The sequence below is a fragment of the Struthio camelus genome, chromosome 11 (assembly GCF_040807025.1).
Source record: "Struthio camelus isolate bStrCam1 chromosome 11, bStrCam1.hap1, whole genome shotgun sequence".
NCBI lineage: Eukaryota > Metazoa > Chordata > Aves > Struthioniformes > Struthionidae > Struthio > Struthio camelus.
The window spans coordinates 10,858,608-10,882,386 of NC_090952.1; the positions used below are offsets into that span (position 1 = coordinate 10,858,608).

General features: G+C 41.2%; 2 protein-coding genes across 7 annotated transcripts in view; one reads left to right on the top strand and one right to left on the bottom strand.

Annotated features, from left to right (window-relative positions):
* TENM1 (teneurin transmembrane protein 1) overlaps window positions 1-17,569 on the top strand; it is a 910,925-nt gene extending 893,356 nt beyond the window's left edge. For all 5 annotated transcript variants that reach the window (XM_068956568.1, XM_068956571.1, XM_068956570.1 and 2 more), the window contains 5 exons: window positions 3,438-3,734; window positions 8,080-8,467; window positions 9,140-10,360; window positions 10,849-10,991; window positions 12,430-17,569. In XM_068956568.1, the coding sequence (XP_068812669.1) occupies window positions 3,438-3,734; window positions 8,080-8,467; window positions 9,140-10,360; window positions 10,849-10,991; window positions 12,430-13,188 (2,808 nt within the window). In that variant the 3' untranslated portion in view covers window positions 13,189-17,569. The remainder of the gene's footprint in view (window positions 1-3,437; window positions 3,735-8,079; window positions 8,468-9,139; window positions 10,361-10,848; window positions 10,992-12,429) is intronic.
* A 1,304-nt stretch (window positions 17,570-18,873) lies between these two features.
* Window positions 18,874-23,779, bottom strand: part of SH2D1A (SH2 domain containing 1A) — a 41,393-nt gene continuing 36,487 nt past the window's right edge. For both annotated transcript variants that reach the window (XM_068956573.1, XM_009683644.2), the window contains 3 exons: window positions 20,983-21,046; window positions 19,928-20,063; window positions 18,874-19,662 (listed from right to left, as the gene is read on the bottom strand). In XM_068956573.1, the coding sequence (XP_068812674.1) occupies window positions 19,622-19,662; window positions 19,928-20,063; window positions 20,983-21,046 (241 nt within the window). In that variant the 3' untranslated portion in view covers window positions 18,874-19,621. The remainder of the gene's footprint in view (window positions 19,663-19,927; window positions 20,064-20,982; window positions 21,047-23,779) is intronic.

Consider the following 23,779-nt stretch of genomic DNA (forward strand, 5'->3'; position numbering starts at 1 on the left):
CAATGTAGGGCAAAAAGCACTATGCTGAACTTTGAGAATATATGTGAGGAAAAGCTCTGGGCTTTGGACCAGTTCTCAGCAGAAATGAACAGACTTGCAGGAGCCCTCAGTTAAAGAAAAAACAGCACAGTGGAAGAGTTTTCTGAAAAAAGAGCTTTTTCTGAAAAAAATCAGGCTTAAAGATGCCACTTAAAGATCAGTCCTGATAAAGTCATTGAAGCAAATGGTTTGAGTAGTAAGAGGTATAAATTAGAAAGCAGGTAACTGGGAATGAGAAAAAGGATGACCTAGTTGAAAAGAAGAAAGCTTTTCCTTCTCTGCCACTTCCTAACATTTTTAATTCTTAATCACAATTAACAGACATCTTGAAAGCATGTCATCCTCTTAGAATAAAATCAGTTTTGGAAAAGCGGTCACTGTTAGCAGGTTCTGAAGAATGCTGTAGAAGTTGTATTTTAAACAGTGAAATTATTGCATGGTGTGAATTCCCTGTTCCAGAAATAGAGCAGAAATGAGTAAATTAACTAAAATGCTAGAACAGCCATCTAACTTGATCTCCGTACCTGACTCAATGGGGGAAACAGGAATTAATCACAGCTTTCCTTTAAGTGCAGAATTGCCTGCCCTGATATTTCCTGAAAGTACATAAAACAGTCTGTAGGCCTGTGTGCATTTTATATTAATAATAAATCTATCTACAATCAGGCATTTTAACATCAATCTTAATCTAGCAAGTCTTCTTTTTTATCAATTGAATCACTATTTTAATTGACTTCTAAAAATGAAGCAAAGGCTGTTGTTAAAACCAATGAGCATGATGCATAGTAATATACTGATTAGAATTCAGCTCTGTTCGCTCCTGTCTTTTGCATAACTTAGAAGGAACTCGGCATTGGATGCAATCCAATTTTTATAAGTGAATATCTACAAAATTGAAAATTAGATGCTTGGCCACTCTTACTTATTTATGCGTACTATTTTTCTTTTTTTAAATAACAAAAATGGAGATAATGCATTGGCCCCAATTCAAGTCAAAAGTCCTTTAGATACAGGCTTTGATAGATACGTTTATTACAGTATTTAGCAAATGATTCCCCTTTATTAACCAGTCTTATAGCAATGACAGGACCTTCTCAGGACCCTGAGGAGCTTTTGTGTATCAGTTTACTTCCACTCAAATCGAAATACGCACAAGGAAGTAATATAATCATCTCTTCCAGTTTATATATGTTAGATACTTTAGGTTTGAGAGTTAAAGCCAAGAACCTTACACTTGTGTGTTTATTTGCATTGCAAAATTTCTGGCGCTAAAACTAATGAAAGCATTGCCCAATAGTGTTTTAAAATGTATAATAAATATATCTGTTTATGAACCACTAACATTGTTATTGAAATCAGCTGAAATTTCTCCCTGTTTTCATCAGCTGAAGTCCTGGCCTGACGTAGGTTTCAGAAACGAGTTCTTCCTAGCTTGTAGTAGCATACACGAGCTCCATTCTCTCTTAGGAGCACCTTAGTAAGTTTTATATGTGTTGGAAGAGTCATCTTCCAGAAACCATTGAGATTTGAAATCAACGTTTCAGTGACAACGTAGGAATGAGGACTGGTACCCATGTTTTACCCTGTCTTACCTTGAGAAGGATGTTAAATTTTAACTTAAATCTATTTTAAGAAATCAAAAAAAATGAGACATAAAATATGGAACACAAAGAAAGTAATAAAACATGCACATACCTATTTTAACTATGTGAGCTTTGAAACACTCCTCTTGCCCTTCTTCACTGCTCACTCTGCCTCTATTTGATTTTCAGATTGTTATCTTTACAATCAGTAAGACACTGATTGTATCATTCCTGAAATCTAGATTGCAAGAGATTTCTATTCAAGACTTTCCTTTTTCCTGTCTGTATCCTACAATAATTATAATAATAGCAATAAGAACATTAAATATATGCATAGATAGTAAATGAATATGAGCCAGGGTATATCCCCTGCTTGCTTTTCAGATATTTTACCGCTAGCAATTTTTTTCGGAAATTGTTGGAAGTTTGCAAAGAAATACATAATTACAAACTTAATCCATCAGACGATATACAAGTAAATATAGTTGAACTGAGCATCACATTTTACTTGGGCTCCTTGACAATCATTAGAGCATAAATTGTAATAGTTAGAGCAGTCTACAGGGGTATATAGGTATTTTACAGCTATTGTAAATGAGCGGTATTAAAGTTAGACATGTGTGCATATAAAACCACAGGAATGGTAGTTGAAGAAAGAACACCTGCTTCTTCTAGATTTTTCAGATTATTTTGTATCTAAAAACAGAAAGAGGAAAATAAAAATGTTCTTTCTAATCACTGCCACCATATGATCACAGCTTGAATTATTAAACAGGCATTCTTAACCATTTACTTTACAGCTATGCCTGCAGGTCTTGGTCAGGACCAAGCACTGTGCTGGGCACCGTGCTAACACCTGGACGGACATCATCTCTGCTGCGAAGAATTACCTTGCAATTTATTACTTGGAATAGATTAATACAAATGATTGATGAAATATAATGAATTGATACTCTGAGCGCATTGCGCACTGATCTGAAAAAGACCCGTCAATAAACAAATGTTTTAGGGTTCCCTAAAGTATGTCCCTGATTTAAATGGCGTTTAATGTTAATAGTGACTGCCCAGTGACCGAATGATTTAGGAAGGCAGATGATGAGAGCACTGGATAAATGTATTTTCTCTGGGAATCTGGCTCAGCATTTGACTTGACTCTTCCCACTGGAGCGTTCCCACACCGACGTGAGCTGTGCAGACCCTGAAGGTAGGGCAAGAGCTGCAAAAACGCCTGGTGCCAGGCCCTACCGCCTCAGCCTCTGGCCCCGAGCCCTGGCGATGGGCTGCCTTTGGGGCGAAGGAGGAGGGCACCCGAAGGTACCCGCAAACAACGCTCTCCCCTCTCCAGCGTTCATGGGCAACCCACCGTCGGCTGTCCCCAAGAAGCAGTGGTACCACTGCCAATATTAGTGGAGTTCAGGAGGGAGTAGGCAAGAGAGGGTATTTCTGTTTGTTTGTGAACGCAACGCAACTGCACAGCTTTGAGTGGCATCAAAAAGTCAAACGAAAAAGATGAAAGTTAAGGAGAAAGAGGAAAGAAGAAGAACTTACGAAATGATGAGATCAGAGAGGAAAGAAAGTTTAGCGCATGGAAATAGGAAGCATCGTGTAATGCAGCATGTAGCGAAACTGGAATGCAAGTAATGTTTTCTGTTTCTTGGTCCTCCTGTTTCTCATGAGAATATTTTTCTGTGTTCTTGTCTTTAGTAAGCACTGAATTCACAGTCATACTGTTAAACCATTGCACATTTTGATTAGTGTTATTGTATGCAATTAATATGCGTTGCTTTTCTTACCTTGCTGTATCTTTATATTTAGGCCCACAATAGAAATCTGCTATCCATTGATTTTGATCATGTAACCAGAACAGGAAAGATTTATGATGATCATCGAAAATTCACTCTTCGGATTATGTATGACCAGACAGGACGCCCAATTTTGTGGTCACCCATCAGCAAGTATAATGAGGTCAATATCACTTATTCACATTCTGGATTAGTGACCTATATCCAAAGAGGAACCTGGACTGAGAAAATGGAATATGATCCAAGTGGGAACATAATTTCCAGAACATGGGCAGATGGTAAAATATGGAGTTACACATATTTAGAAAAGGTAAATCATTTTCAAAGTGGATCATTGAACCAAGGAGACAATATTTGTTTTGATGCAGATACTATGTTGTGAACAATGTCATATCACTAGCAAGAGTATTTCAGACTTTTTAAACAGAAAATGCATGCAATTCTATAACTAGATGTCTCTGGACAGTCATTTCTTTTCAGAACTGTGTTTAATCACTTATTAAAACTAAAATTCAGTGAAATGTTTTTTAATTTAATTTCTACAAATTGATGTGATTGTTGTTGAAAACAGAAACTTTTTCCAAAAGAAACTCAAAACCAAATGTTAATGCAAAATAAATAAGGCTACAAACTATATTGTTATTCAGTGACACATTTATGTTGAGTTAAGCATGCTGAATTAAACCACCAACATGGACTTTCTTTCTACATTCAGCTCATATGTATTATTAGAATACCGTAGATAGTTTTCAGATGTTAAAAAAAAAAGTGTAGATTAAAATGCCTGAGCCCGTATGTCACCAGTTCAAACTAACTATAGTTTAGTTATGAAGATTTTTGTTAGCACCTCAGATTTGTGCAGTAGGTGGGTAAAATTGGTCTCAGTCGAAGTTCAAGTGAACCTGTCACTGTTGAAAAACTTGTTACCCTTCTGTATAACAGTCAAAAATATAATAGTCACTGAAATTGAAGTTTCCTCCCTACAGACACAGCCTTTTGGGGCCAAAGTTATGAGATTGTGCCAAAATCATGAGACAATGAGTGCAGGCTTGTATCTATTCAATTCTGTGCTGTAGAAAAGGACTGATCCTATAAGGAAAAAGATTCCTTCAGTATTTGTGAGGGGGCCGTTTGAGTGGGAAAAAACAACCCTATATGAAATCAATTATTTCTCTGCTTTTGCAGAGGCTTCATGTCTAAATTGCCTGAGAACTGTAATTTTCGTGTGTGTCTATAGGTAATGGTCACAAAATGGGGGAATAAATGTTGTGCAGTCTAAGGAAGAGCTGCATCTCATTCATCTCTTGATGCATTTCATTTGATACTGTTTTTTTCTCTCAAATCCAAAAAGCCAATCTATATTTTTAAAGCTTTCAGAACTGAGTGTGAATTTATATTCAAATAGTGTCCTTTTAAACTTTTATTTAAATAGCAAAGGCTTAGACTCTCCGATATACCTTGAGTTTGCACAACATTTTTTCTGAACCTGTTAACCACAGGGAAAGGATGGAAGGGGGCAGGTGAGGTAAAACTGATTGGGGTATTACACGCAAGAAATCCAATGACTTTGAAGTCATTTATATATTTAAAAGTTCCAAATGTGTACTTTTAAGATAAACTTTGCTGTACTTATTTTGAATGTGTTTAAGCCTGATCCTCAAAAAACTTGAATCTAACCCAGAGAAAAAGACGATTCACACAGGCAAATGCATAAAAATGTGATTCCTTCCTTGTCTGCATGCAGGATGGCTTTTGCACTTGTTAACAAGATTGGCAAGCCCTAGAAGCTTCAGAAGTTTGCTTCAGATAAATTTGTCAGGGCTTCCTTTGTCTGTATGCTCTTTTGCAAATTGCAAGTAAACAGGCATTTAGTACAGCTTTCAAATATTTGGGCAATGTGCCTTTTGGAGAATGTTTTATTTCTTCTTTGGGCCTAATGGACCGTAATTTTGGAAAGATGCATGTTTTTTATCTTTCCAAACCACTTTGTCTTTTCATAGTTTATGATGAGCTTATAAATAAGTCATATAACTTAAGACTGATATGCTAGAATTCTGCACAAATGGACAAATCCTGATCTCGTAGAAGCAAACGGCGGAAGCGTATTGGTTCAGGTAGAGGCAGGCTCAGTTGATGTTGTAACTTGTCATTCAAGTTACTGAAAGTCATAGACACCGTGGACATCATCTCCCAGCCATCTAAAGTACCTTCATCACTGTTTGCTCCAAAGAAAAACGAATTCCTTGTCAAATTAGACACTGAGATACCATTTAGTGGCCCCATTAAAGTCAATAGCTCATTGTGTTAATTGTGTTATGTGTTAAAGGTTGCCTGAAACCTCATGAGATCCAGTAATTCCTTTTATCAAAAAATCAATTATATAGTTCACTTCTGATTTATAGGTATTTACTTTTTCATTAATTAGCACTTTGTGAGTTAATTATATGTCTTCATGAATCTCTCCCCTTTCCAAGGTTAGTCCCAATAATTTAAGTTTTAAAAAGCACTATGATAGTAGTACTGTCAGTGGGTTTTACTGATTTGATTCACTTTCCCTTGTTTTGGTCCCTTTCAGTAATTAGTTAATGTAAAATCTCCTGAGTTCTCGAAGCTGTTTACAGGCAGACAAAACAGATGAGCGATGGCATGTGTATGTTGGACAGAAATGACATCTAGTGGCCATTTTCAGCATATCTGTGTATTCCCAGTAGGGCTCCACAAGTAATCGCCACCAGCTGTTTCTCGCAATGTATCCCGTGGCATCAGTCATTACGTGGTTGACCCGGCTCCAGTTGCTTTTATAAAAAGACAGAGTGTGGGATATTTTATGAGCTACCCTCTGAAATCCGTTAAAACAGAGCCCAGTTTGTGTAAATAGTTCAAAAATCTATTGTAATGTTATTAGGATGAATAGGGAATTACTTCATTTCTCTTTATAGTATCCTCTGATACTATAGATAGGATACTAAGTCTCCAGTCCGTCTAGTGTCTGTCCTTTTACTCTCCTGGACAAAAGCGGAAGAGCCACAAAGTACTGTAAAAATGGCACACAGGGGCACTAAAGTTATGTTAGAGATGTTTCTGATCTTGTTATTCATACGCTGTCAATGGCAGACAGCTTAAAAACAGGCCCGGGAGCTGTATATAGAGCGAGGCATCACATCAGCACTCGGCGAGAGTTCAGCCAGTGGTTTACTGCAGATTGGGGACCGGTGACTGAAGGTGAAAATAAAATGAACGCTGGGTGTGTTAGAACTGCTTGGCAGACCAGCAGTAAAGCGGTCAGAAAAAAAACTCGGTGGAAAGGGCTGTCGTCACCAGTTGGCACTGGATAACCTGAGAGTGGCATATGCTGGTGCTCCCTGGCTTGGGTACAGGTGACAGATGTCTTTCACCAAAGGCAGGAAGAAATACACCTTGGGAGGGCGGGCAGGGAAGGGAGGATGGCTGAGGCTTAGCCTATCTTCAGCCCTTCAAATAGGCACCTGGGTCGTTTGTCAGAGCAAAGTGGCTTAGGCCAAAGTTACTTAACCCATTGCAGGCTGAGCCCTTGGTGTTTTCTTCCCAGAGCTTTTTGAGCTTAGAGAAAAAAAGTCTTTTTTCTGATTTCTTTCCCCAATGCTTTGTGAAAAAGCACAATTACAATGTTCCTCGAAAGAATTTGTTTTGCCTCGATTGTGCAAAAGTACAAGTTTGCTTATGTGCCTGGTAGAATTGGGCCAAGAGCTTGGCGATATCGGAGCTACTTTTAAGCTCAGACGTTGTGGCAAGGATGTACAGGGCGCAAGTACAGCCAAGCCATCTATTAGAGCTGGGAGAGTGCTACAAATTTCTCCCATGAATTTTCCCGCTATGTTTTCGTTATACTTGCGACAGTGACACTTCACCGCTGGGCTTGTACTCGACGCTCTGTGACCATACACATGACCAATGGAAAGATTTAGAGAACACAAACTGTGAATTTGCACAAGAAAAGATGTCTGCCATGCTTGCGCATTCTTCTGCCAAACAAACAAGCCAGATTTCATTGACGAGCCACGATTAACCAACACGGAGCAGTTATCAAGTGCTTGTGTAGAAATTATGTTCTTTTTAAACATTAATTGCAGAGATAGAAGTAGTCACCCCAAAGAACCTGCAGGTCATTTTGATCCATCCGTAAGCCTGGGGATACTCTGACCCCTAGGGCAACGTGCCTTTAATAGAAGACATACAGAGGTGTATGTCTGTGCTAGAAATATGCACAGTGCCAAAAACAGCTAAGCACCTCGTGCACACCATCTGTACCACTGCTGGAACAGATGCTCCACCTGTGCATGGGAGGGAGAGATTCCCTCTGTTTTGGCTTCCTGAGAGAATGACCTAAATATTTCAAAGCAACACAGCAAGTCAGCATGAGGCTGAAATGCTACTGAGAGCCACATCTGCCTTCCAGTTTGGGGTCCTTGCATGTTGACTTCTTAGCATTCCCTTTCTGTTCTGAGCCGCATTGATGGCCAGGTTTCCTGGAGCTTTACTTTGGGTCATGCAGACAGTAAGAGCCGACTACAGGAGTGGATGGTCATTTCAGCATTTTCTTAGTCTTCAGGCACTCGCTAGATTAATAATCATTTGCTTGCTCAGCCACTGACACTGCCGTTCCTGTCTGATTGCAGTCGGTGATGCTGCTCTTGCACAGCCAGCGCCGCTACATCTTTGAGTACGACCAGTCAGACTATCTGCTCTCAGTTACCATGCCGAGCATGGTGCGCCACGGCCTGCAGACCATGCTCTCCGTTGGGTACTACCGGAACATCTACACCCCACCCGACAGTAACGCTGCTTTCATACAAGATTTCACCAGGGATGGACGCCTTCTGCAAACGTTGTATCCTGGAACAGGACGCAGAGTCCTTTACAAATATACCAAACAATCCCGACTGGCCGAGATTCTTTATGATACTACTCAAGTCACCTTCACTTACGAGGAATCTTCTGGGGTTATTAAAACGATACACTTAATGCACGATGGGTTCATCTGCACCATCAGATACAGGCAAACAGGTTTGTGTAACTATGACTACTTTGCTAAAGTTTTTGGCCTTGATTCTGCTAACGCCACTTGCCTGGCATGAAATTCCATTATTTTTATATATAAAAGTTCTTATTTTTATGTTTCAGTAAAAAAATACGTGCGTATATCTCGATGTCTGTGTCCGTAGGCACATATAGTTGTCCCATTTGAAATACGCAGTTTTCTTTTTATTGCTTGGTGTGGAATAGCTCTTCTCATGTTTGATTGTTTTTATTCCACTGTGTGGATATTTGCTAAATACTAAATCAAGTTGTTTTATTGTTTGTATTTTCAAGTTTCTCTGTTTATACCGTAACATAACATAAATTCAAAGGGACTGTATATATGAGGAAGGAAATCACCACGTAAAATAAATTCAAGTTAGAATTATCTTGTAAGTAAATAGAAATCATAATTTGCATTAATTTAAACAAATGTTAATAAAATATAAATATTTCGAAGAGCAAGCATTAATAAAGGTTTGTGAGAAAATAATCTAACGTATTTTTACTTAATGGTGCAGTCTGAGACAGTCAAGTAGTACCAAGACTCAGGGGTATATTTGAGTTCGTAGCTTGTCTTTGCTAGTTCTGTAAGTATACTGTGGGCATAATTCATTGTTTTCCTTGCTTTTCACCCTTTCTCCTATTTATTATGCACAGGTCCTCTTATTGGCCGCCAGATCTTCAGGTTTAGTGAAGAAGGGCTTGTAAACGCCAGATTTGACTACAGCTACAACAATTTCCGTGTCACAAGCATGCAGGCCATGATAAACGAGACGCCTCTTCCCATAGATCTGTACCGTTATGTTGATGTCTCTGGCAGGACTGAACAGTTTGGGAAATTCAGTGTAATTAATTATGATTTAAACCAAGTTATAACCACCACTGTGATGAAGCATACGAAAATTTTTAGTGCCAACGGCCAGGTGATCGAAGTACAATATGAAATTCTCAAGTCTATCGCTTACTGGATGACCATCCAGTATGATAATATGGGTCGTATGGTGATCTGTGATATACGCGTAGGTGTAGATGCCAATATAACAAGATACTTTTATGAATACGATGCTGATGGTCAACTTCAGACTGTGTCTGTGAATGACAAAACCCAGTGGCGTTACAGCTATGACCTTAATGGCAACATCAACTTGCTGAGTCATGGAAACAGTGCTCGCCTCACTCCTCTGAGATACGATCTTAGAGATCGCATTACCAGACTTGGAGAAATTCAGTATAAAATGGATGAAGATGGTTTTCTCAGACAAAGAGGCAATGAAATCTTTGAGTACAACTCCAACGGTCTGCTGAGCAAAGCTTACAACAAAGTATCTGGCTGGACCGTGCAGTACTGTTATGATGGTCTTGGAAGACGAGTTGCAAGCAAATCAAGTCTAGGACAACATCTACAATTCTTCTATGCTGATCTCTCCAACCCAATAAGAGTTACTCACTTGTACAATCATACTAGCTCAGAAATAACATCCCTGTATTATGATCTTCAAGGTCATCTCATTGCAATGGAATTAAGCAGTGGAGAAGAATATTATGTTGCTTGCGATAACACTGGAACACCTCTGGCTGTATTCAGCAGTCGGGGCCAAGTCATAAAAGAAATTTTGTACACTCCCTACGGAGAGATCTACCAGGACACAAATCCAGATTTCCAGGTTATCATTGGTTTTCATGGAGGACTCTATGATTCTCTAACTAAATTAGTTCATCTGGGCCAGAGGGATTATGACATTATCGCTGGTCGGTGGACAACACCAAATCATCATATATGGAAACACCTGAATGCTGTTCCACAACCATTTAATCTCTATTCTTTTGAAAATAACTACCCAGTTGGCAGAATCCAAGATGTTGCTAAGTATACAACAGGTAAAAGTAACATTTCTTATGCAAATAAAGTTTGAGATCAAATTCCTATATGGATCCAAGACTTCAGAAGCCATTTGTACTCATCAGAAAATAGTGTTTGGCTCTAATCTTGCATGTGTTAAAGTCATTTCTTTAGTAGCTACTATCTTACAGAGCTTTATCTATTTTCTATAGCCTTTTAGATAATCGATAAAATAATTGATAGTTGCATCTGCTGCTTTTCTGCATGCCAAAATCAGAAGAAGAGTGGTGGCAGTGTAATCTGAATTTTTTTCCATTTTAAGTAGAAATAAGGTACACTATTGATTTCCGTATAGCTATGTTTTCTAATCAGATCATTTGTTTTCTTCAATAAATGCTGAATCCAGTACTGAAAACATAAATTGATGTGAAATCATTTCTACAAAGCTGAAATTTCTACAGAATACACTCACTTTTTTCTAAAGTTTATTTGCCTTATTGCTAGAATGCTTTGTTTTGTTTCGTAGACATTGGAAGCTGGCTAGAGCTGTTTGGTTTCCAGTTGCACAACGTACTACCTGGCTTCCCAAAACCAGAGATAGAAGCTTTGGAGACAACATATGAACTTCTACAACTTCAAACCAAAACCCAAGAGTGGGATCCTGGAAAGGTTAGCAAAAACTCTGACTGTTCAAATATTTCTAATTCTAAATTAAGGAAATTTTTTGGAAAATAACGGAGACCAAGGAAACAGCCTGGCAATATCTTTCAGCTTGATAGGCAAGTAGTCAAATCATGCTAGCAACCTAACTGTTGTCCCATTGTTTACTGACATCACAGCAGAGGAGAGTTATAAGGAGAAGCTTGTGGGAACATAATGAAACTTTGCAGCTGCTTACAGAGAAACTCTCCAAATTGGGGGGGAGCGGGGAACAACATAGGTGAAAGGATAAAGGTGCTTGGGTGAAAACTGAACAAGCTACACAAAATTTTATTGAATTAAAAAATTAAAACAACAGATTTTCATCCTTGATTGCAAAGATGCCACAGCAAGATATGCAAAATCACCAAGAATATGAACAGCTTTACAAATCTATTCCTCTGCAAAAGTTTTTTGCAGGGAAACGGAAATTTTGCTGCTCTGGATTTGTAGGGGGATCTATTGATTTTTTAGCTGTAAAGCTCAACCCAGCTCCAGGGCTCATCATCCCCCAAGAATATCCATGCAGAAGCTATCACTGTCCAACGATTCATGAAACTGCCACAGGCCCAACTACCAAGAGTACGCTGAGCAGGTGTTCATGGTTTGCCCTTGAGTACATGAGCATCTGTGAACAAAATAGCATGTTTTAAAAAGAGGAGGGAGAGGAGATGCCTTTCCCATGCACAGGTGACTGCACAAAGTGTAAAGGGCTGGAGGGTCAGAGCTGGTTCCGGATTTAGGAGCATATCCACATAAAATTCTCACAGGTCAAAAAAGATATTAGAAAGGCACAGAAAGAGTGCAGGGATAAGCAGAGTGTTAAAAGAGAAAACAGATGCTTGGAAGTCAGATTTTCTTATCCTTAGTGGTGAGTAAGATCTACAGATCTTATGTACTTGCCTGGTTCCTACTGTTCTATTGTCTTGAGATCTTCACAGTCTGCTAGCCTTAAAGAATGAGCTATTAAAAAACGTTGTTGCTACTTTACAGAAGGCATAATGAGTCGCACAGAGACTCAAGTGATTTATCTAGAATCACATGACAGGGTATAGCTTTGAATTCAAGTTTCCCCAAGCCTACAAGTTGAAAGGCCAGCCATTAGAATGACAATTCAAGGAGGGGAGGGAGAAGAATTGAAGACGGAATAAACATGAAAATACCATTTGTGATAAACACATTTTCAATTTGATTTACAGAAACTAAAGAGTCCAAGAGACAGAAAGCAATACCCTAGGCAGTTAGAAACCCTGTGCATATACCCAAGCTGTGTAGATGTGCATGACGACTTGCAAACAGATTTAGAAGATCCATTCTAAGCAGTTAAGAGATTAATAAGGACTGTGAGATGCTATAATGAGCCGCAAAATTCCTCTCCTTTAACTTTGGTTGGTATTTTCTTTTCCAGACTATCCTTGGTATTCAGTGTGAGCTACAAAAGCAACTGCGGAACTTCATATCTTTGGATCAGCTTCCTATGACTCCCAGGTATAGTGATGGCAAGTGCTATGAAGGAGTGAAGCAAGCCAGGTTTGCAGCTATTCCTTCAGTTTTTGGAAAAGGCATCAAATTTGCTATCAAGGATGGTATAGTGACAGCAGACATTATAGGCGTGGCTAATGAGGACAGCCGGCGCATTGCTGCTATCCTCAACAATGCTCACTATCTGGAGAACCTGCATTTCACCATAGAGGGCCGCGACACCCATTACTTCATCAAGCTGGGGTCTTTAGAAGAAGATTTGGCACTAATTGGCAACACCGGTGGACGACGCATTTTGGAGAATGGTGTCAATGTCACTGTGTCCCAGATGACTTCTGTAATAAATGGAAGGACTAGACGGTTTGCTGATATACAACTCCAGCATGGTGCGCTGTGTTTTAACGTTCGGTATGGAACAACCATAGAAGAAGAGAAGAACCATGTCTTAGAAATAGCCAGGCAGAGAGCTGTTGCTCAGGCCTGGACTAAGGAACAAAGACGGCTGCAGGAAGGGGAAGAAGGGATTAGAGCATGGACAGATGGAGAGAAACAGCAGCTTTTAAGCACTGGGCGAGTACAAGGCTACGATGGATATTTTGTTTTATCAGTGGAGCAGTATCTAGAACTTTCTGACAGTGCCAATAATATTCACTTTATGAGACAGAGTGAAATAGGCAGAAGGTAACAAAGAAAATCTCTGCCTTTGCGTCACCAAAGACTGCCTGTTTTTAAACATAAAATGGTTTATTGTATTGGTTTTTCTAGATCAGAACTCTGTATATGTAAATATAGAGGAAAAAACATATCCAACTGCCTTTAAATGTGACAGAAGATGGTATTTTAATATTGTTCGTTTAACTCTTTGAGAAACGACAGTGGAGATTTTTAGTTCTCGTGTGGCAGTATTCAAACGTTTCCGAGGCGGAGCGCTAACAGTCCGGCGGCGCAGCTCGCGCGCGAGGCGCCGCTCCGGGCCGCCGCTCCGGGCCGCCCCGCACGGCCGCGCAGGGTGGCTGAGGACGCAGCATGCTCTGCTGTCTTCTAAAGAAACATGTCTTTTTTGTTGTTGATTTTAATTCACCAGTTATTTCAAAGGTTGCAGAGCCTGATTCTGCAACCCATATGTCCTGGGTAGCTTTTATTCCAGTGAGATCTGCCGTAGATTCAAGGGGTGGCATTCAAAAACCAGACCGCGTACGGAAACTTCCTACTTGCTCACCAACCCAGCACATGTCATTCTTCACAGCTATGACGTGAGGGATTTCCAAACCGGGAAAATACAGCTTATACTGGATCCGACAGTACAATAAGGCTGTCCCGTATGACATTGACCTTTGCTGGGCCATAGCCACCTCTCATTCACCCCGTGACAAATGCCACGTTGTGTTTAGTTTTGCACGTGGCAGCCTCTCTCCCCAAGGTTTCCACCTGCCCTGGGTTATGCTGGGGTCTGCTAACACCAGTATAGCTGCAGATCTCCCTGGCCAGGGGTGCAAGTGTCACAAGGTGCTACTGAGGTCCAGCCAAGTATCAGAGATGGACAAAATGGTTCTTAGCTAGCACTGAAGCCAGCAGGAGTCTGTCCAGCCTCTCTGGACTGGGCTTTAACTCAGTGCTTTTGGGACAACCTTTGTTGCCTAGCTGGGAGGGTTGGTGTGGTGCCAGTGACAATTACAAAACAAGCCCTGCAGGCCCAGTACACCCTGTCTCCATTGGACCAGGACTCTTCACAAATCATTTGTAAATCGCAGTGTTGGTTTTAGGCTCACGTTGTTTTCATCTCAATTTAATAATCCTGTTGTAATACTCATTTTTTTGAGTCTGAAGAAAGTTGGTGAGTTGGGAGTTGATGAACCTAAGTGTGGATAGTAAATATGTTGATAAACGTAGAACATTTTGGAGATGACTCTTCACTTTTCAGCTCAATATCTAGAGCGCACAGAAAAGCATTATATTGCATGGGCAGAAATTTTTATTTCCCAAGGTATCATGCGCTGCTGGCACAGTTATTTCATAGCAGAGTAGGAGATCCTTTTTTTCAGCTTGCCCTTTTTAAAAGACCTGATTATCTTGGGGCGGGGGGGTGGGATGGGTAAGCAGATTTCCTTTACTGACTTTTGGAGGGAGCTAGAAGTCTTGTTATAGAGCCTGTGTATCCGTAACAGTGATGTTATTGCACATTTCTTTCAAAACAGACATAGCAAATATATTCAAACAATTTCTGCTCGTATTTACCGAAGTCAACAAAGTGCTTTGTTTGTCTTTCTTCCTTTCTTTCCACTTTTCTTTTTTCCCTTCTTTTTGGGCAAGTGGAGCAGACCGTACCAAAGTTAGAGATGAGCCTGAACTGGACCGTCAGAGCGGATACCCAGCCATCCGGTGTGGCCTCGGGTCTTGGCCTCGTGCCGCGACTGTCTCTTTACGGCCAGCCGGCAGGGAATTTGGCCTAAAATCCGCACATGCACATTTGCATCAGGCTCATCATTAACTAATGTACGGAATTTGGAGCTGACAACATCCGCTTTTGATAGCTCTGATTTCCATAATTTTCCATAAAATCATGGAGAATTTGAATACCTCCACACCAGCCTAAAAACGGACCTTCAAAGTCCTTGAGCCTCTAATATGCTTTTAATCAATGGAAGAATAATTTCTGAACTGTATATAGAGAGTGCATTCATAAACGTGATGATGTATTTTATCACTGATCCAAGATGTCAATATTAGAGTCTATTTTACGTATATTTTAAGCAATTATACTTTTTTGCAATTCACTAATGAAATATCATTTTCAAACTGCTTTAAATATCCATTATAAACAAATATTTGAAGCTCTTAGAATTACCTTGAACTGTGCATTTCTAGTATGTAATACATATTTAGTTAGCTTGTGCCTTTAGTTTCTTAAAGTTATATTTGTATTATATGCAGGAAATGCACTTTGTATTACCTACAGCTGTGTTTTTTAATACTGCCTTGATTACTGTTGTTCTCATATTATGCCAAAAGGTCAAAGAGTGAAATGTATTACAGGTTTGTCTCTGAAAGTAGATTTGGCATTTCCCAGTTCCTCGGTAGACATTCTAAGGTGTGTTTTTGCATAATATTTCTTACAAGAGTATTGATGTATAAAAGAATCACATTACATTACATGGCGCTGTTACAAAAGAAAAAAAAAATGCCTTCATTACAACAGTTTCAGGAATTTAGAAAACTAAAAATAAATGTCATTTTGAGATAACAGTGCTAAAGAAAGAAAGAATTAATACAAGAGTGCTGGAGACTGATGTTGCATCTACACATGGGCCAGCCAGTAGTGATTGATGAGAACTAAAGCAAACAAGAAGCTTTGGACTATCTTGTTCATGAACAACCTCGGATGGAGGCAGGGAATATTTCAGTCTCCTTTTTTTTTTTTTTTAATTTTCTGGTAGTTAGGCCAATTTTTGACTGTTGTTTTTGTCATTTTCTTTCTTTTAATCTTTTAATTTTGCACTATAGCCTAGAGACCCAAATGAGAAAAAAAAACACAAAAAGAATAATAACGGCATGAGGATTTTTTTGTCAATTAGATCAGCTGATTTGATGCTAGCGTTCTGCACTGTGAACAAGGTTCTGAAAGTGGAAAAACACAAACTGAATTTTAGAAACCACTATTGCACACTGTCCTGTAGCCAAGTACCTACCAGGAGAAGATACATGTTATATTTTTTATGACAGCCAAACAAATAGTGTGTATAAGTAATGTTTCCTTTGCTTTCATATTTATTTAGCAAATCTAGAGCATTTCAAAGGTATAAATATATATATAGATATATATGTAGAACATAGCCAAATAAATATATATGGACTGGTCAATGTGCAACTCGGTATACACATTCTAGCTGTTTAGTTTGCGATCTTCAACGTCCTCTCAGTTGTACACTAGTTAGACGCGGCCTCTTTTTTTTTTAACCATGCGTTCACACGCTTTGGGAAGTTTTGCTTTTCCAAGATCTGCACTTACTCCTGGACCCTGAGCCCTCGGTACAGCGGCGCCGGGGCGAAGGGAGGGCCAGCAGCCTGCCTGTTACGAAGCAGTAGTTTTACAAGGCGATTAACGGTGAGGAACGTTGTTGGAAGCCAAGGTACAGCTGCTAAAGCGAAAGCGTTGCAGGCAGAGGAGCTCGTGCAAAGCCAGCTGGGCAGGTGCTGCCGCGCGCCTGTCTGCGCTGCGGGTCCCCGGCCGCGGGGTGCTCTGCCACCGCCACGGCAGGTCGGGCGGCCGCAGGCAACCCGGAGGGTTTCTCCCCCAGAAAATGCTGACTGTTATTTAAACCTGTCCTCGATACAAAACATTTTCAGGTCAAAAGCCTCCTGACTGTAAGGCGAATCACTTCTCAACAGAAACTGATGGCGGTAGAGCTCGACTTACTGCGGCTTTGTCTAGGCGTTTGTCATCGGCCATTATTTGTCTAAGGAAACGTGTTTGACAATTACCAGTTTTTCCTTAGATCTTGTGGTGGACTTTAGCCTCTTAATAAATGTTAGTATATCAGATTGTGTCCTTGACAGTATTTTACTTGTATGAACCATGATGAAGCATTGAAATCTTCATACTCTTCGGGCAAAAGTGTCAATAAAAGAGAAAGCGAAGCATAGCATACGCTGTATGTCAGAGCACTGGTCCTTTTTAGCTTTCTCATGAAAAGTAAAAATGTTTACAATGTATGCCAAGATCTTCACTTTCCGCCTGACATCAGTTAGAGGTTCTGATCTTACAGAAATTGTGTTATAATGGCCTAAGCCTTGTTGCTAGGAAACAATAGGTTCCGATTTTTTTATTCCTGCTCTAACTCCTGTGCTGAACAGTGACTGGATACTGTACAGGTTTATGTTCTGTGGCTGCGGTGAAATGGTCTGATGCAGTTTGCTCTGGGTTTCAGACCAGAAGCATGCATTTTCTACAAGAACATCCCAGCAACACGCTGTAAATATTAAAAGTTAATATATTATGTGTCGATATTTGAAAAAGAAAGTACTTTGACTATTTCATTTTTAAAAAATAAAGGTGCAAACTAATGGCATGTGGCGTTGTCTTCGTTTACACCACGTTACGTGGGATATTCTGATTCTGTCGGTAAAGAGGAAAAGCAGCTCCATGCAGCTGAAGGGGCACTTGCTAAATACGGGCTTCAAACAGTATGGGTTGCTGCAAAAATGGGCGGGTGGGGGTTGCGAGCAATTTTTAGTTGGAGGTCTGGGTCACCAAAGGGGCATGCAGACAGCGCTCATGGCTGCGCGTGGCCTCCCAGCCCAGTTCTGTGCCCAGCTGACGGGATCTCGTCAGCAAAAGGAGAGAGGAGAGAGAGAGAGGGAGAGAGACAAACGCTGGTAAACGCTGGTCAGCACACGTCCAAGCAGTGAGTGGGGGGGGCAGCTGGTGGCCGTGGTAGGGGCCGAGGAGGAGAGTGGACGTGCTTACGCGTGCAGGGGTCTCATTTGCCGGCCTGCCTCAAAGAGACGGTGAGGAACGCTTGCGTGCATCAACAATACACTTGCAAGAAGAAATCAAAGCAGCCGGCATCTGCTGCGGGGAGGGGGAGGCAGAAGGCCGGCGACAAGGAGGATTTAAAGCAAGAGGGAAGTTTATGTGGTGGAAAACAGGCCGGAGCAGCCGGACGAGGCAGTGTCCCAGCGCGAGTCCGAACCGGGAGGGCTCGTGCTGAGGGAGGTGCAGCCCGCGAGGCCAAGGGGCGCTCCCCGACGTCACGTTCAGCTCAGCACCTCCACGGCTCGTGCTTGCTGACTTACGTAACAATAATAATTTAGAAAAGCAGCTTTTATAGATGTTATTAAAGAGTAAATCATGCTGGCTCTGCCACTGTGTTGCACAGTTAAGGTGAGGACCTTGGGTCAGCTGGCGAGCGTATGTAGCAGGGAGGTGCAGCCTGATGCATGCTGTATACGCTCCACGCTAGAAAATATGACATGAACCACTGGGGAGGGGGCGGGAGCCGTTGAACCATAAATGAAAGTTGACCTTAACGTAGAGAAAAAAAAAAAAAAATAGAGCACTGAACAACAATTGTCACAAAGTCACAACAGTACTGTCCGCCTGTCACTTGATCGGGGGACGGTTAATGCCCGTCACTGGTTTACAGGGAGCATTTTGTGCAGCACAACAAATGTTAGGCTCCCCCGACACGTCCCCCGTATGCCACCACGAAGGCAGCCAGGCCAGCCCCTCGGCGAGGCGGCTCGCACCAGTGACCCCCCCCCCCCCCCCAGGGGAGCAAAGCGCCTAGAGGTGCACCTCCTCGTGCTAGAGGAGAGCAGCAGCAGCCTGCCAAAACACACAGCTAGGTAAAGAAAAGCAGAGCAAATGGCATGCAAAAATAATTTTTTTTTTAATCACATACAGCTTTTTTTTTTGATGTACAGAGAATATCTAAAAAACAATACGTTCCCCGCTTTGCTGGTTACTCCCAGGTACTCAGCATGTTGCTAAGGCTTTCGCTTGCCCGTGCAAGCTGTGGCTTTTCTACCTGCAGGCTGTGCCGGCCAGTTCTGCTGTGCTGCACAGCAAGAGAGCCTGCTGTGGCAAGGCATCAGCATCCTCGTGGTGCCTGTCCTGGCACAGCTTTAGCGAGGGTACACAATCACCGTCACACAGACAGCCCACCCAGCGCAGGGACACTGTCCTATCAGCAGCTTCTCGGAGGATATAAAAGGGGCCTTGCCCAGGTCTTCATGAATTTCAACCATAATAGTCTGCACAGAAGAAGTCACATAAAAAAATAGGAACTAATCTTGAAGTGGAAAATATTTGTACTTAGAAGTACAAAGAGAAGAAAAGGAAAAGCCATTGCAGTGGTTGACATTTTTTTAATCTTCCCTCTTAAAAAAAAAAAAAAAAAAAAAGCAAACCTAAATTCAAAACATTTTGAAACTTTCTGAAACTTAAAACTTGTAATTTTTTTAAGCTAGAAATTCTATTACATATACATTTCCGCAAATGCTACAAGAAAACTCATGGAGTTGTATTACCTATCATATAAATTGTTCTAGAGCATGGACTAGAGGCGAGACTTGGGGGGCGGGGGGGGCACGTGTGCGCCATACTTGGGGAGGTGTCTTCATGATGGCTGCAGGTAAAAGTCATGGCCTTCCTTTCTCCCTAAGAAAAACAATCACAAAAATATGAAAGGAAGAACTCGGCAGGAAGGTGAGTGAGCACAACGTTTGCTCTTGCAAGGGTGACGGCAGCAGGGAAGGCAGGCTCCCGTTCAGGAAAGCGCATGCAAAAGCAATGGTCTCGTTAGGCTAGCAGGGCTCAGGAGGCCGCGGAGTACCATTATTTTGGGTCACCCAGTAGCAAAGTTATGGGACGTTTTGGCAGCGGGTCGAAGCCTCGCGCGGGGGCTCCCGCACGCTGTACGTACCTGCGGGGGGCTTGGCTTTGCCCTCGGTGACGATGGGGTGCTGCAGCGGCGTCACGATGCCCTGGTCGGGCTTCTGGAAGGCCGTGAGCAGGTTGTGCACCTTCCGGAAGAGCCGCCTGTGCACGCCAGGCGCTGTCTGCAAAGCCACAAGGCCGAGATGTCACCCCAGGGCGGACGGCACCCGCCGCCTTGCACCTGAGCAATGAGCTGATTCGGCCTCTGCGCCGTTCCCAAGGACGATGCAGAAAATGATTTTTTTTTTTTAACTCTGCAGTAATGTGAATCACTTTTACTCCCAGATCTGAATTACACCAGAAATCAGTCTGTCTTCCAGAACGCTACAATTTCTTCTATTATAATAATGGCCAAAGAATTAAGCCTGTTTAGCAATTATTTACTGTTTGTAAATCAGTGTTCATTAATGTGCAAACTGAAAGCTAATTATGAATTAATATGCTGACTGCATCCAAACAAAGAACAAGACCTTCATAAAAGAAAGAAAGGTTAACATTCAGATTCCCGCAACTGAAATCACTGTCTATATTGCAAACAGTGTTATGCCACACCTGAATTACCAGTTGCTTATTAGATAGGTGAAAATACACTTTGTATCAAGTTTTGGCTATTCTATGTTTATATTTGGACCAATGATGAATTAATCTGGAGAAATATAAAGTTTAGAACATTGTATGTTGAAAAGAATTTCTTTAAATCTTCTGGCATCAATAACATGTAAAACAGAATAGAATTGAATACTGATTGTGCTTGTCAAATTATAAAAGCACAGTATTTTCACCATTTAAAATGATGCAAACTAATGCACTATTGCATTATGCAAGAGCTGAAATGTAGCAAGGAATGCATTTATGAGCTCAAGACTGTCAGACTGTCTGAACCGGCACCAAGACATCTTAGCGATGGGCTCACTCGAGATCAATTACCTTCGATGAAAATTGGACTATGCAGAAATATGAATAAGTTGAATATACTTCATCAAATCAGTACCAACATGAACAGGATGAAAGGATTTCCAAAGGAAAAGGAGAAGCACCCACCTCAGCACTCCAGGACCCCGCTTCTGTCTTGGACACCCTGTATGTATAAATGTAACCTTGATGCCTGAGAAAAAAATTCAACAGGTATTATTCATTAGTCATTTATACTGTCAGGTTTCGCATGCAGTACGCTCTGGTCTGTGGGAGTCACTTATCTGCTAACCTTTTCTTAATACATTCATCCATACAGGCTCTAGCTAGATGCAAAACTGAGACCCAGCTCAGAAGCTGTCTTCAACCATTTCTTTTTTTTTGGAAGAGAGGGATTGGTCTTTCTCAGATCTAATTTAGAGATACTCTTTCATTCCAGGTTAAATGACATTGTTGTGCTTCCTGCCTCAGTATTTTCAGTTTTATTTTTTCAGTGACCTCCTTTTACTGATGCATAACAGATATAATTTCTCTGGAAAAAGAAAATGTGTATTATTGTCAGACAACATTGCTACTAGGTGATTTATTTAAATGCAGATGTTCCCAGAAGCAATACCGTGAGTGTAATTTATTTGGAAAGCTAGAACCACAAAATCCAGGTAAACTACTTTTTGCCTTGCCAGTACATTCCCAGTTCTCAAATACTGATAAAGGAGCCCCTAAACCTTATAAGAGTGTGAAATCTTCCTTCTTTTTAAATCTATTTCGAGTCCTTTCAGAATAAGAAGGCATATGCTAACAGCACAAGGCATACTGATGTCTGGAGTCAGTCCTGCTTCTCCTAAGAAATCAAGACAGTGAATGATTGACATGGTAAATTATTACACCAGTATCCAAGGATACAGCTTAGAAGCAGGGACAATTGATAACAGTTCCATGGGCGCAACATTAGTTTAGATGGTATCAGACAAGAGAAAGTGTATTTTATACTTCATAGATTACATGACTGCACAGCAGGCTTTTAGGGCCCATTCACTATTTCAGTATGAATTCTTATTCTTAAGAAAGCAGAAAAATACTATATTTCTTTGCAATTATACACAGTGTTATAGTAGTTACTACAAAATAGCAGAAACCATCTCAATGACACAGATACCGTATGATTGCAATTACTTATGCTCCATGTCATGGCTCCTGGACAAATTCTTATTAAAAAGTCATTATAGCAACCTCTGCAAAGGGGTTTCTGACATAATTTAGCCAAGGAGGAAGCTATCACACTGCTATAACACCACAAAGTGGGAGCCAAACTCCCTGTTCTGATTTGTGAACTTTTTCCCACCAGGCTACCGCTGTGATTGAACGCAGAGGAATTAAGACACAAAGGACGTTCCCTCCTGTCGGACCTGCTGGGGACACAAACGATCGCCGCATCAGCCACAAAACTGTCCTGCTGCTTGTGCAGGGGAATACATGTCTGACGGTAATCTCAGCTTCCCACCACAACTTTGTCCACCTTCTCTTCTTAAGCAGCGAACATTTTCCCAGAGTCACAACTCCCCGGCTGGTGCCAGAAGGACACTAGAAGCAGCCGGGTGGCCTGGTCATGCTCCGTTCACGGATAACCTATGGAGGCGGCGGAGGGGTGTCTGGCACTGCTGTCCCCCGTGTCGCACCCTCGGACAGTCGTGGTGGTTGACAACACAGCTCAAGCTCAGTTGTTTAAAGCACATCCGTACATAGGCCGCCAGATACGTTCAGCGAAGTCAATGTCGCCCATTACAGCTCTTAGACCTTCTTGCAGTACCACATCTTCTCTTAAGACTGCCGTGAGTGTGCCTATATTCTCACCTTTTCTTGAGTAGCTGATGTTCATGTTCTTTCTAGAAATCACAAGGGGCTTTCCTGCCACCTATTATATGTAAGATGCCAGTCAATGTATGGGTACTGAAATTAGGATTTTTTAGGCCATAGGGAAACACCAAACTCGTTCTTCTTGCATTTTGTCCCCTCTCGTTGAAGCGGATAGTTGACCATCTCCCTGCTTATTTTTCTTTTCAAACCTCAAAACCAACAGAATCAGCTTGTGAAAATCTAAATCTCACTCTCTTGCCTCCTGTTTTTACTAACATACTGAAGATCACCAGTGCTTGTGCTTGGTTGTCCTGAAGTATTCCAAGTGCTTCAATCGCTTTAAAATCTGATTTTTCCACAAATGGCTCAGTTGCCTGGAAAACTACCATCTGTTGTTTGTCTTTTTCTCTTCCTAAGAGACTGCATGACTTGAAGTGTTTGAGGGGTTGTGGGGCTCAAAGCTCTGACGGCTTTTAGCACACAGCCAGATGGGTCCACTAAGCTAGACAAGTTGAAAAATAAAGGCCAGACAAAGTAATATTCGGGGCCAAAGCAGGATGAGGTATAAGACAGACACTTACCTAACATTAAAAACATTCCAACCGTAAAATAACTCAGCCAAGCCCAGGGAAAGCATAAATGATAACACAGCTAAAATCTGTGAGCTAGAGAAAAAGAAACAAGAATTTGGGAACGTGGACACTCTGAGCATGATGTGGAGCATGAGAGGAATATGACGTTGCTGTCACAGCCTTGCCAGAGACAAGTGAGAGCTTCAACTGATTTGGCGAATCTACATTTTTTTTTCCCAAGAGGAGGAAAGACTGCAAGGCATGAAGGAGGTTTACCGTGCTTAAGCTGAAAAATGCAATATTCTCACCTGTCGTTGGCATTGAAGCTGTCAGTAAACAAAGCCCCTACGTGCAAAGGGAAATGACACAGGAGCTCTATAGATGTTTCTTCCAAGGAAATGGACCAAGGAATAAGGATGTGTTTTGTTAAGAATGTAAACAACTAGGTCTTCCCATCAAAACACTTCCCGTCAGGATCCTCACAAAATGAAGGCTTTTCT